The following is a 15091-nucleotide window of genomic DNA, read 5'->3' on the forward strand; positions in this document are numbered from 1 at the left end:
GTGTTTTCAGAAGGTTACCTTTACCTACTACTAATGGGTAACTTAGGGAGGAGATGGATTCATGGAGTCTCAAATGGGGCATGGTAATTAGAGCAATGTAGATCTTTTCTCTCCCAGATAACTTCCTGTGTAAATTGTCAATAATAGACTAATAAACACATAATTGCCATAATATTTGTGATGAGCAATAATATTTGCTCAAGTGACCCATTTCATCACTGCTCCATTGGGAAGCAGGAGATCTCCGGGACAACAATACTAAAACTGTTACAGCTTTAGACATAAGTAGGGCTGGCTTAAAATGAATCTGTCAGTGGGTTTTTGTTATATAATTTTAAAGCAGCATGTGGAGGCTGAGAGCCTGATTCCAGTGATATGTCACTTACTAGGCTGCCTCAATAAAATCAGTGTTTTATCAGCAGGAGATTATCACTGCAGGACTAGGTCTCTCATGCCTCCTAGTCAACTGCTCTGTACAACCCCGCCCCACCACTGATTAGCAGCTTGCTGACAATGCACATGGGCGCTGCTAGATCTACAGCAGAGAAAACAGTGAATGTATCAAAATGACAGCATGCAGACCAACCAATAACACATTGCTGGAATGACGATTTCTGTCCCTGTCTCAAGCTGTTCTTGGACTACATGGCAAAAACCTGCTGAAAGATTCTCTTTAAAGCGGTATCATTAGCTTTTGACTGGACTTTGACTTCAAAGTGAAATAGTTTTGTAAAGTGCTCATAAATAATAATAAAAAGTTATTAAATAATAATAAAAAGTTTATTAAAAGTGTCCGTAAAAAATAGTAAGTCTTCTTTTATTCTAAATATTCTAGCTTCGTGTCTTCAAATTGGCAAAATCATGGCCAACACTCAACATGCTGATCAAGATCATCGGCAACTCTACTGGAGCTTTAGGAAACCTGACCTTTGTGTTGGCCATCATAGTGTTCATCTTTGCCGTGGTCGGTATGCAACTATTTGGCAAAAGCTACAAGGAATGCGTCTGTAAAATCTCAGAAGACTGCGAACTCCCTCGCTGGCACATGAATGACTTCTTCCACTCCTTCCTGATCGTGTTCAGAGTGCTATGCGGAGAATGGATCGAGACCATGTGGGACTGCATGGAGGTGGCGGAACAATCTATGTGCCTCTTGGTGTTCTTGTCAGCGATGGTGATTGGGAATCTTGTGGTAGGTGTTTTTTCTTATGTTGGTTTTTTACTGTCCCTATTAGTTTTCTTCACTACATGATGCAGCTCATCTCAGGTCTTATCCTTGCATTAGTATTCATGAAGAGTTTGTATCTTCGCCTTTCCTAGAAACCCCAGGGGCTTCACTGCCTATACACAGCATGACCTGTACATTTAATTTCTTGGTATCTGTATCCTATTCTAATACATACAAATTTAGGAGACATTTAGACCAAGTTCAGATAAGCGTATACAAAATCATTTGTTTTTCATCCAGAAAATGACTATTTTTCTTCCATATTTTTATCGGAATGCAATCCGTAAGCCATCCGTGTGACCATTTTTTACATCCGCATGCAATCTGCATGGCCGTTTTTAACATCTTTATGTCATTTGTTTTTTTATTTAATGACTAATAAAAGGATCTGTGAAAAACTCATAACATATGAATGGAAATCCAAACGTGATCCGGTTTTTGCACACTCATTGACTTGTAATGGGCGAGTCTAATCTGGAATCCGGATCAAAGTAGTACATGCTGCGATTTTTTTACATGAAGACTATCAATCCATTTGTAGAAACATTCATTACATTGATTTGAACCTCCCCCCGACCCATGCATGTCACACTGACCTGTGACGTGCAGTTGTGGTGCTTGAATCCCGCGCCGGAATCCCACGCATGCGCCCTGAACCCGCTCAACAATTTGTACCTTTTCCTTCTCTCTTTGGTCCGTGTATTCAGCGTTCTTGTGCACCGCGGATTTATTACAGGCACCGCACACCCCGGAGCCTGGAAGAAATCATGAGTATAATGAAATAAAAGTCTATTTCATCACATCTAGAAATCAACTATGAGGCATACAGGTAAGACTAGATTAACATTTGTGTTACCTGTATGCCCATAATAATAGCTCAAAAGTGTCCCAGGGGGTGACAGATTCTATTTAAATGGCTCAAACAAGGGTGTGGGATCCTTTATGAAATATATATACTTTAATAGTGTAACAAGGTATAGGGTGAATGATTGTGGTTATGAGACAACCCCTATAATTCCCTATCTAGATCACAACCCTTTTAGATATGTTTTTCCGATAGTGTGAATATACATTTTTTTGCCTGCTAACATTTAAATTGATTTACAAAAAATATCTTAACTTTCACCTTTTTTTATTTTAATTCCAGTTGCTAAACTTGTTCTTGGCCTTGCTCTTAAGCTCATTTAGTTCTGACAATCTTTGTACAAATGAGGTGGACAGTGAACTAAACAATCTTCAGGTCGCATTTGGCAGAATCCGAAAGGGCTTGGCGTATGCTAAAAAACGCTTGCTAGAATTTTTCCAAAAATTGTTTCTGAGTACTGAAGAGGAGGATGTGGATAACAGAAAACAACGCCAAGACCAGACTATTAAGTATGATAACGGAATATATACAAACGTGGTAGTAGAGAACGTGAAAAACCAAGATTTTTGTAAAGTCATAGTTGGAACAAATGCTGCAAACCGTGTTAGTGATAAGAAGGTTTCTATAGCTGATAACGACAAACAGTACCTCATCAATGTAGTGCCTATTGCTGTCGGAGAGTCCGACTTGGACAAACAAAACTCTGAAGACTCCGCGAGTGACTTCGACACTGATGAAGATAAAGAGGTATGCCTTCCGATAGAATTCAAAAACCTGTATTTGGATATGATTTTTTTGACCATTTTGCCAGTGTTCTTGCAGTTAGAAATGTTAATAATTTTATTTAGTTTGGAATAAGTTCATATGTATTGAAACAAATATACAGATAAATCACAAGTAATGCTATGCCCAAATATATATTTGCAATGCTTACATTTCAACATGGGAGAAGTAGCGGCTCTCTTCAAAGAGACCGGCTGAATATGGAGTCTTACATGCAAAGCTCCATAAGCTCTTTCACAAAGCAAATCAAATTTATTGCAAGTACCACCTAGGAGAGCTGGCTACAATAAAAATGTCTGACCTCTTAAAGGGGATATCCGAGACTATTTTATTTTTTACCATGCGCCTAAGAACCATACCAGCCTGTTCTGCCCGCCATCGATCTCTGCCGCACAGAGCGGTCACTGACTGCGACTTATGCTGATATCACTGTCGACAGAGCAGCTGCTTCTCTTCTGCCCTGTCAGTGGGGCATGACTGCCGATATCATGCTGATTTACAGTCGGCTCTCAGCTGCCTAACTGGAAGAAGTCGTCTGTCAATCAGCATAACGCCGGCAGTCACGCCTCGTAGACAGAGCAGACAGGAAGAGAAAGAGCTGCTATGTTGATGTGTGTAGTAGAATCACCGGCAGGAGCGGTCAGTGGCCGATTTGAGCTGGCGCCGGCTGCCTGTTATATCTGAGGCATATAGTAAAAAAAAAAATGTCCCAGAATTCTCCTTTAACAAGTCTTACAATATGACCAGGGATAAATGCTAAGCCTGAAAGTCATCTACAAACAGCCATTAGTGTAGAGCTGCGTTTAGCTGGCAACTGGCAGTGCAATAATTCACCTAATTATCTGTATATATCCAATACCTAAATACCCAATTGGGCTACCTAAGAAGTATAGATACCTTAAAGGAGTTGCACGGCCCTTTTCTAACACAGAAGCGATCACGGCAAAAAAAAACACGAATTCATGCGTTTCAAACTGAGCCAATCACATGGCTGATCAATAATTCACCCTCACAGCCAATGATTGGTTGCAGCTGTTCATGCAATCAGGATATGTAACTACAAAAGTCAATCACTGCCCAAATTCATGACTCTTTCTACACAATTGCGGCCAGTAATTGGCTGCAGTGTGCAGTGGTCACACACTTGTACCCACTGAAAGAGGAATCTTCTGGGATCTTCAGAAGTTCCATGCAGGGGATCAGTAGGCGATTATATATTTTGATTTTTCACCATGATGGGCTCCATGTTAATAAATAAAAAGGGCTGGAAGTCCATATTAAATAACATAAGTGGAATTGGTGAAAATTGATTTGCAGCACCCACTCTAGCGGCGTTTCTAATCTGTGGTCGCCTTGAAAACCGCCTCCTACATGTAGGTATCCGCAGCTCATCTTTTGATTAGCCAGCCTGCCACAATGTTTCTAGCCAGGCTGGCTAATCATAAGAATAGTCTGCAATGCCGGCAGATAGGAAGTGGCTCTGAGTGCTCCTCTACAGCGACCAGAGATTACTGAACTAGCAAATGGACAATTGATACGCGCCAACTTTAATTTTATGCTCAAATAAACTGCAGTCTTTGAATTCCATATACAGCAATCACCAGGAATGTTACTCATTTTCTAGTACGAAAACTAAGTTATAAAACTCCATTGGTGGATGGTATTTTGAGTGTAGATAGGATCCTGTTACTAAATAACTATTATCTTCCATGGAAGAATCTTGTGAGCCTCTATTTTTTCTGTTCTCTGCGAATGCAGCTTGACAGACAGGAGATCAGGAGCAGAGAGAGAAAATCTCACCACCACCACTTCCTGTAATCCATCTTGGCTTCCCTGTAGCTGGAGATGGATTGCACATGGTGACAATAGTGGGCAGTGAACATTCCAGAAGGGAGACATTCAGTGGGTTTAATTTTGCATTGATTTCTCAGGGGATTAGTTAGCTACATATATTTCAAAATAATATGATTGATCACATGATCTATCGAATGAGGTCAGGTCGCTGGAAAGTACCACAACCAAATTAAGAATGGCACTAATACGAGAATACACATACTGTAAATATTGCACACTGGCAAAATAATGAAAATGTATTTAAGACTCTCTTATTCTTTCTATTTCATTAATTTTCTAATTTGACAGCCATATATTGCTGAAAGTGTCACATTTTGACTTTTATTGCTTCCCGTTCTCACTTCCCACAGAGGTAACCCCAAGTTGAAGGAGTCAAGAATTCAGCTCTGGTGTTTATTTTAACGAGACAGAGCCACGTGTCCAGTCAAGTAATATATATGGTTATGTTACTGACGACTACTATCGTTCTGCATGCTGCTCAGCTATGGGCCTTATCATCCATTGCAACTCAATAAAGACAATGCACATCTGTTCCAAGTCCTGAACTTTTGAAGTTCGCCATAGCATGATCATGCAGGACTGGCAAACCTACCCTGTTTCGTGACGTATTGTGTATTTATTGATATTCGCACAACAGGTTGGGCAGTTGCCACTCTCCATGGTGCTGAAATGAATCGAGCAGCATGTTGCTTTAACCAAATGTTGTTTTCCATCAACAACCAAGTTGATGTCGCCGTCTACGGGCTGCATGTAGTAAGTGGTTATTGATGCCACTTTACTTCAACAATGTGCATGCCATGGTCCATTGAGAAGTCAATAACAGTTTCAGAATTAACTGCAAGAAATGCAAAGTGAAAATGCAAAAGGGAACATGCATCATTTTTTTTCCAACATTATACAAAACCAAAATTATTTCAGAAAATGAATGATAAAATATGTGTCCTAATTAGATTTCTCACATCATACCTTATTTATATCTCTAGAAAAATAATGTGTGAACCCTTGCATTTCATCATGATGCCATTACTTATCGACATGTTTACTCCGTTTGCTTGTGTTTAATTGAGGTTCGGATTAACTTCAACCTACTGTTAAATTTTCACCTTCCTTTTTACAGATTACACATTTTTTTTCATAAGAAACAGCTTTTTAGGGTGATAGACCCATTATGCTAGGCAAACTGAGAAATTAATAATTGTGCCATGACATCTCAATTAAATTCACAACAGATGTTTGCTTGCTTGCTTAAAGGCAGTTTTGGGGGTAATACTTTCTTTTCGCAGGTATAATTCCCTGGTAATGCAAATTTGTGCCATAATATCATTGAGATTTTCTGCAAAGCTGAGTTTACAACCCTTAAGGTAGCTGCCATCAAATACTGTCACCCAGGGTGTGATCTATGCAAGAAGCAAACATAGCATATCAATAAATGAATGGAAGTGTACATAATGGCAAATACGAAATTATGTGCCCAATAGAAGATTTATTTATTATTTTACTCACTTATTAATTCTACAGTACTTTACAGGCATTATCTTCACTGTCCCCATTAGGGCTCACAATCTAGAATCCCTTTCAGCTCTGTCAGTATCAGTATCTATCAGTATGTCTTTGGAGTGTGGGAGGAAACCGGAGAACCCCGAGGAAACCCACGCAAACACGGAAGAAGAAGCAGATGTTGTCCTTGGTGTTATTTGAACCCAGGACCCCAGCGCTGCAACGCAACAGTGCTAACCACTGAGCCACCATGCTGCCCTAATCAAAAATCAGTACACTTACATGTGATAATTGGAGGCCTCAAGTCATGTCTGTTGATTTAACAGTAGGACTCAAGAATATACCATCTATGTTTAAAAATATATACACTGCTCAAAAAAATAAAGGGAAAACTAAAATACCACATCCTAGATATCTCTGAATGAAATATTCCAGTTGCAAGTATTTATTCATCACATAGTGGAATGTGACGAGAACAATAAAACATAAAAATGATCAATGCCAATCAAAATTAATATCCCATGGAGGTCTGGACTTGGAATGATACTAAAAATCAAAGTGGAAAATCAAATTACAGGCTGATCCAACTTCAGTGGGAATGCCTCAAGACAAGGAAATGATGCTCAGTATTGTGTGTGGCCTCCACGTGCCTGTATGACCTCCCTACAATGCCTGGTCATGGTGCTGATGAGGCGGTGGATGTTATCCAGATGTATCTCCTCCCAGACCTGCATTAAAGCATCAGTCAATGCCTGGACAGTCTGTGGTGCAACGTGATGTTGGTGGATGGAATGAGACATGTTGTCCCAGATGTGCTCGATTGGATTCAGGCCTGGGGAACGGGCAGGCCAGTCCATAGCATCAATGCCTTCATCATGCAGGAACTGCTGACACACTTTAGTCACATCAGGTCTAGCATTGTCATGCATCAGAAAAAAAAACAGGATCCAGTGCATCTGCATATGGTCTCTCAATGGGTCTGAAGATCTCATCCCAGTACCTAATGGCAGTCATGGTACATCTGGCCAACACATGGAGGGCTGTGTGGCCCTCCAAAGAAATGCCTCCCCACATTATTACTGACCCACTGCCTAACCAGCCATGCTGGAGGATGTTGCAGCAGAATGTTCGTCATGACATCTCCAGACACTGCCATGTCTGTCACATATGCCCAGTGTGAATCTACTCTCATGCGTGAAGAGCATAGGGCACCAATCTTGACAAATGCCAATCGCACTGCATGGTGTTGGGCTGTAAGCAAAATACCCACCTGTGGATGTCAGGCCCTCATACCACCCTCATGGAGTCTGTTTTTGACAGTTTAAGCAGACACATGGATGCTAGTGGCCTGCTGGAGGTCGTTTTGCATGACTCTGACACTGCTCCTCCTTTTTCTCCTTGCACAAAGAAGGAAGTAGCGGTCCTGCTGCTGGATTGTTGCCCTCCTACAGCGCCCTCCACATCTACTGGTGTACTGGCATGTCTGCTGGTATCTGCACCATGCTCTGGACACTGTACTGTACTGACAGACACAGCTACCCTTCATTGTTATGCCATTCTGGATGAGCTGCACTACATGAGCAACTTCTGTGGGTTGTAGACACCGCCTCATGATACTCTACTTCTAGGGGTGAGAGCAAATGCAAAAGTGACCAAAACAGCCAAAAAGGATGAGAACAAAGAAATGGTCTGTGGTCACCACCTGCAGAAATACTCCTTTATAGGGGTTGTCTCGCTAATTGCCTAGCATTTCTACCAATTGTCCGTTTCATTTGTACAACATCAGGAGAAATTGATTCACAATCGTTTTTGCATCATAACTTGACTGGTTGACTTCTCAGAAGTGTGATTGACTTGGAGTTACATTGTGTTGTTTAAGCGTTTCCTTTATTTATTTTTTTTGAGCAGTGTATATATGGGTGACACGAGAGGTAAAAGTGCTTTATTTGTACAAGCCAACTTTTATAAAAATAGTAAAGGATGCAAAAAATATAGGGGATTTATTATGGGAATGATGGGATCATATTCTGAGGACTAATGAAGAAGAGTGATGGGGTAAAAGGAAAGGATGGCAGAATGAGATAGATGTGTGTAAAATTAAGTGTATTAAGGACATTCTTAACACTGTGGAGTATCACATTTCAGAGAATTAGCGCAGTTTAGATCATGGTAGAAGCTAGTTATGGATTGTTGGCAAAACATAGAGCAGATGTAGGGTGGTAGACCGCTATCTTAGTAAGCTGATTTCCACTGTAGCTTATTCAAGAGGAACCTTTAGTCATTATTGTCTGCACATGGTTGCTGCTACCCGAAGGTGTTTTAGTATATACTTCATTTTTTCCCATTGGGTATCAAGGCATATTGCTGCGAGATTAAATCCGAGAAAGAATGATCTGAGGCACCAATGGTTCTTTTAGCAGCTCACTCCGAACCAGACAACTACAACACAATTGCTTGTAAGTAAATATAGTTGAATTGCACTGGTGTACTCTACTAGCAGCGAGGCAACTTTGTTCTAATGATTAGTGGGGGCACCAGGGGTGCATATGGCATGTAGCTTGAAATGCGGACACTTGTGTCTCCAGCCAGTTGGAGGCAAGCAGCCAGATGCTACTGCAATGATAGGAAACCTGACTGGGCACGAATAACTAGAAGTTTTAGTTGTAGTGTCTGAAAGATAAGACAAGAGCAAAGCTTGAAGTAGAGCGAGGTCTGGTGTCTAATGTAAAACTGCATATAACAGGCAACAAATGTAATTGACAAGGCAATAAGTAGAATCCCGGAACAGAGCTAGGACATGTATAGGCTAGCAAACAGGAATATAGCTGGAGGCAGACATGAAACTGAACGCACTTGACACTCTGTGCGGTTAAATGGCGGACCATTATTGACGCATTAGCACTGGTTGTAACAACTATTCTCCAAACCTTACAAACTAACCATAACTTTGGTGGAACAGTAAAAAAGTGGAAATGTGCAATGGGCAAGGCACAATACATTCTAGGATAGCAACATGGCGCAACTGCTGAAGGGATGCAAAATGACTGTGCCAAGTTAGGTAGGGGCAAGCAAAAGCATTTATTGGGCCAAGCACCTAAATATGTTAAAGAGTTCCACATGTTAGACTATATCAATATTATAGAGAGGGATCCTTCTATCACCCTATTCCTAAAAATGTGGTCTGAAATTTTTCTTAAATGCCATATTTTGTGGGGCCTGAAACAGGAGTATAACCTTCTGCTTCATTAATTGTATACTCTGTATAGCTTTTTTAATCTAAACATACTTCATGTTTGTACAATTTTATAATTACCCTACCAAAACAGAAGATCCATAAAGTAGCACAGAATGGTTCATCTACGTAAGATGTTCTATAAGAAAAAAAAAATAGAAGTCTGATTACTTACTGTTTGTATTGGTGCTTAAAATTTAATTGATGGGTTTTATTGCAGAAGGACAAAGCTTCTATCTCCAGTTCCTCTGAGGGCAGCACAGTAGAGGTACGAGTACCAGGAATGGAGAGAGATGATGAAGTCTTTGGCTTTGACTATGAAGAGGCTTTGGATCCAGAGCCATGCTTTACAGATGGTATACTCACATTTTATTTGCTATCAATTGTTGGTATAAGGGTTTTCCAAGACATAGAAATTGATGACCTTAGTCTGACACCCAGCACCTCCTCTCAACATTTTTATAATTGATCTAAATAAAGGAACTGAAGGCAAACTGTATTAAGGGAAGCACAGAGTCTAGATAATGGTAAGCAATTATCCCTGTGTACTTTTCCTTGGTCAGGTCGCATCTGGAATACTGTGTCCAGACCTGAGCACCATATTTTAAAGAAGACTTTGAAAAACTGGAGCAAGTTCAGAGAAGAGCTACCAGGATGGTGAGCGGACTGCGAAATATGTCCTATGAGAAACAGTTAAAGGATCTGGGAATATTTAGCTTGCAAAAAAGAAGCCTAAGGCTAGTTTCACAATAGCGCTTGGCATGGCTGCGGAGGGCTGCGGACTTCCTCCTTGAAGCCCCGCCCAATGCCGTGTCTCTTCATTAAGCTCTGCCTATGTCTGCATGTGTCCTGCGTACCCCATATTTAACATTGGGTACGCAGGCCGTGCGGATGTATGCGATGCCTCCGCATGCGTCATTTTCACACTGCGCCGACCTGCGCCAAACGCAACATGTTGCAATGTGTTGCTGTAAGCACAGTGTGAAAACGACGCATGCAGAGGCATCCACATACATCTGCACGGCCTGCATACCCAATGTATGCAGGATCATCATTATTCTCATTTGAACAAGGAAACAAAAGAAGCAATGAGATGAAACTGAAGGGAAAACTTACAGATTAGATATGAGAAACAACTTTTTGACAGTGAGGGTGATCAATGAGTGGAACAAGCTGCCACGAGAGGTGGTGAGTTCTCCTTCAATAGAAGTCTTCAATCCGAGGCTGGACAGACATCTGTTTGAGATGATCTAGTGGGGTTGGACACGATGATCCTTGAGGTCCCTTCCAACTCTGCATTCTACAATTCTGTGATAAATTTTGCAGCTTCCTTAGTAGCCAGATGTACACTCTGTATTAAGCTCCAACGGCATGGCTCTGAAAACTGTATTGTGGCTATTCATGGGTGTTACATCTCAGCTCCTATTGAAGTGAGTGGGAGGTGAAATGCAATACCCAAGAACATCCAGTACACAGTGTACAAAGCTATGCTGTTGGGGCTCTGTACAGTGCCATAAAAAGCTGATCGGAGGAGTTGCCAGTTGTCTGGCTACTAATCATCTGATATGGTTGAGATCTCACAAAAATAGGTCATCAATATCTAAATCCTGGAAAACGACTTTAAACAGAATCTATCATAAGATTTTACCCCTATAAATCATGTCCTCTGCTGTGCTACATTGAAATACCTTTAGTGTATGTTCACAGGTTCACTATTTGCAGCAGAAAAACGTGCATCAAATACTAATGTGTTAACAGGAAAAAAGTAGCATAAAAGACATGCATTTTTTATTTGCTTTTGGTGCATTGTTGTACGTGTTTTTTTATGCGATTTTCCCACTCATTAGCATGGGTGGAATCTGCAGAAAAAACGCTGAAAGAATTCACATATATGCAGGTTTAAATCTTCTGCAAATATGCAAGGAAAAAATAAACAATGTGTGCATGAGACTTCAGGAATCTCATTTACTTTTCTGGTACTAGGAAATCCTTCAGGTTTTCTGACAAATCAGCTCAGGAAAAAATGCGACAAAACCACAGCATGTGCACATCTATATATATAATTGTCTAAGGGTCTGTTTGTCTGTATCTGAAATCCCGCGTCGCTGATTGGTCGCGCCCGGCCGACCTCGACCAATCAGGGTTCATAAATAAACTACATACATATAGTAGAATGAGAATAACACGAAGAACACTCTGTGAGGGAGAGAATAACATGGAGGACAGCCTGTGAGGGAGAGAATAACATGATGGACAGTCTGTGAGGGAGAGAATAACATGGAGGACAGTCTGTGAGGGAGAGAATAACATGGAGGACAGTCTGTGAGGGAGAGAATAACATGGAGGACAGTCTGTGAGGGAGAGAATAACATAGAGGACAGTCTGTGAGGGAGAGAATAACACGGAGGACAGTCTGTGAGGGAGAGAATAACACGGAGGACAGTCTGTGAGGGAGAGAATAACATGGAGGACAGTCTGTGAGGGAGAGAATAACACGGAGGACAGTCTGTGAGGGAGAGAATAACACGGAGGACAGTCTGTGAGGGAGAGAATAACATGGAGGACAGTCTTTGAGGGAGAGAATAACATGGAGGACAGTCTGTGAGGGAGAGAATAACACGGAGGACAGTCTGTGAGGGAGAGAATAACACGGAGGACAGTCTGTGAGGGAGAGAATAACATGGAGGACAGTCTTTGAGGGAGAGAATAACATGGAGGACAGTCTGTAAGGGAGAGAATAACATGGAGGACAGTCTGTGAGGGAGAGAATAACATAGAGGACAGTGTGTTTGGGAGAGAAAAACATGGAGAACAGTGTATGAGGGAGAGAATAACATGGAGGACAGTCTGTGAGGGAGAGAATAACATGGAGGACAGTCTGTGAGGGAAAGAATAACATGGAGGACAGTCTGTGAGGGAGAGAACAACATGGAGGACAGTGTGTAAGGGAGAGAATAACAATTTTCCCCATTTTTAAGATTATCATATGGTAAAATAAATAGTGTCTCTGAAAACTATAAGTCATCCTGTAGAAAACAAGCTGTCATACAGAGATAGATGACTAATAAAGTTTTGACTCTTAAAATAAAAACAGGAGAAAAACAATTACAGTGTGTCCAATTGGCTAAAACATAAATGTAAGCACCAATGTTTATATGAATACTAGATGGTGGCCCGATTCTAACGCATCGGGTATCTACTATATAATCGTCTAATTCTGTCTGTTTGTCTGTAACGGAAATCCCACATCGCTGATTGGTCTCGAATTGGCACGGGATTTGAACCACGCTTCGCTGATTGGTCGCAGCCGGCCATGATTAATAAGTGATATTAGCGCCGGATTTAAACACCGCTTCACTGATAATGTATATATTTTACCCGGAAAATCCTGTGTATTCATTGCATTATTCTTAAACCTTCATAAATAAACTACATACATATTCTAGAATTCCCGATGCGTTAGAATCGGGCCACCATCTAGTACCCTTATAAACTTATGGCACCACTTGCTGCAGTAAAGAAAGTTGTAAAAACTCCTGCATCATGTCCTAATTGTTCCTGAAGTGTCTGCTGGGTGTATGCAGTTTTACCATGTGTCCCATTAAGCCATCTCATGTATCATTGCTCAATGTAGGTGACATCTCCCATATCACCCACAGGCCACTCTGCAGCAGGGAGCTCATGCATGCACCTTGTTATTTCACTGCTGTGCCCACAAGATGAATTTTCATTTGGACTAGATTTAAAGCAGCCTGAGGATTAGACAGGAGCATCATTCATGTCAATCAATGATATATCAATGGGCTGGCTACCTTGTAATCCTGGATATGTCCAGTAGATACTTCTGGGTTATTTAGCATACAGCACAGAAGCTCTTATAAGTCTTTTTTTGCAAGTATGCAGTGCTTTGGTCGCCGATAGACATAAGGTACTGTATTTAGATATAGCATGGTAAAAATTGTTTATAGGGTTAAAACCTGGTATAATGTTACTATTCATTGCTGTATATTAAAGTAAACCTACAGCAATACAAAGGATCGTTCCTTTCAACTGATCGGTGGCCACTCCGTGTGTCCTTGCACAAAGCTGGCAATAAGTAGGGCATAAATCCCATTTAAAGTATATGTGTAGCCTAAATTGATTTTTCAAAATAAGTATAAGAAAATGAACACTATTGCTGTCTTTTTAAAGACATGTATTCTGCATCATTTAGCAGTTTTGCCGGTGCAGGCTGGTTTTAAGTATCAGTTGTCTCTGAGCTAGTGGGTAGAGACTAGCTTCTATAAAATCTCCCCATACACAATGTAAGGAGACATCAGAGATACCAGCTTTCCTTTCTTTAGCACACCTCCAGAAACGGCAGCAGTACTGAGCAGTGTAGTTGTGAATCCAGCACTGGAGTGAGATAAAACACTTACTAGAAATCAACAGCATCAAATCTCTTCCTCCCTCTTTCTGCTCATCCTTCCTTCTCCCCTCTTCATAAACTTTAATAGGCAGTTGTGAGCTGGTAATCCATCTGTTATTGAGTAAGAAAGATTTTCGCTGTATTTTTGAATGATTGATGAATTAAAGAGGCTCATAAGCGGAGAAAGATGCATACTTTTTGTCTACGACTAGATATGTTACAAAGGTTTATATATCTGTTTGTATTATTAGTTTATATAAAACTGTGGAAATGACAGAGACCGTTTTGGTATTGTTTGCCCATTGCTTTCTTCTAATTATTTCTTTTAAGGCTGTGTGAGAACATTTCCATGCTGCAAAATAAACATTGAGGAGGGAAGAGGAAAAATGTGGTGGAATCTCAGAAAAACCTGCTACCTTATTGTTGAACACAGCTGGTTTGAATCATTTATAATCCTCATGATCCTACTTAGCAGCGGTGCCCTGGTGAGCCCAACAGTTCTCATTTCAGACAGAAAGAGTAATCATGCTTATTTCATTATTTTTCCATAGCATGGTTTCTTAAATTCTAGAATGAAAAGTTTAAGGCCAGCGATTTGTTGTTTTGGTTTTTTTTCTGCGTGACCTTGTTTTTGCAAATGATTTTTATAATTTATTTTGAAATGATTCTTTTTTTTTTTGCAATAATGTTACAATAATAATATAATATGTATAATAAATACAAAAATAAAGCAGACGAGGTCAGCATTTTCTGTATTTTCCATATAGAAAACTAAGCTCGGCTTAGAACTGTATGATTCTCAAAGTTTTCTTTGAATAGCACCTACTCAAATTTGACCATATTATAGACATACAGTCATGGCCAAAAGTATTGACACCCCTGCAATTCTGTCAGATAATACTCAGTTTCTTCCTGAAAATGATTGCCATCACAAATTCTTTGGTATTATTATCTTCATTTAATTTGTCTTAAATGAAAAAAAACACAAAAGAGAATGAAGGAAAAAGCAAAACATTGATCATTTCACACAAAACTCCAAAAATGGGCCAGACAAAAGTATTGGCACCCTCAGCCTAATACTTGGTTGCACAACCTTTAGCCAAAATAACTGTGACCAACTGCTTCCGGTAACCATCAATGAGTTTCTTACAATGCTCTGCTGGAATTTTAGACCATTCTTCTTTGGCAAACTGCTCCAGGTCCCTGATATTTGAAGGGTGCCTT

At 40.4% G+C, this 15091-nt stretch overlaps 1 protein-coding gene across 1 annotated transcript in view; it reads left to right on the forward strand.

Annotated features, from left to right (window-relative positions):
* Positions 1–15091, forward strand: part of LOC138644541 (sodium channel protein type 2 subunit alpha-like) — a 187359-nt gene that overhangs the window by 140317 nt on the left and 31951 nt on the right. The window contains exons 16-19 of the mRNA XM_069733065.1: positions 836–1192; positions 2376–2840; positions 9680–9815; positions 14198–14352. Of these exons, the coding sequence (XP_069589166.1) occupies positions 836–1192; positions 2376–2840; positions 9680–9815; positions 14198–14352 (1113 nt within the window). The remainder of the gene's footprint in view (positions 1–835; positions 1193–2375; positions 2841–9679; positions 9816–14197; positions 14353–15091) is intronic.

The sequence above is a fragment of the Ranitomeya imitator genome, chromosome 7 (genome assembly GCF_032444005.1).
Source record: "Ranitomeya imitator isolate aRanImi1 chromosome 7, aRanImi1.pri, whole genome shotgun sequence".
In the NCBI taxonomy this organism is placed as follows: Eukaryota; Metazoa; Chordata; class Amphibia; order Anura; family Dendrobatidae; genus Ranitomeya; species Ranitomeya imitator.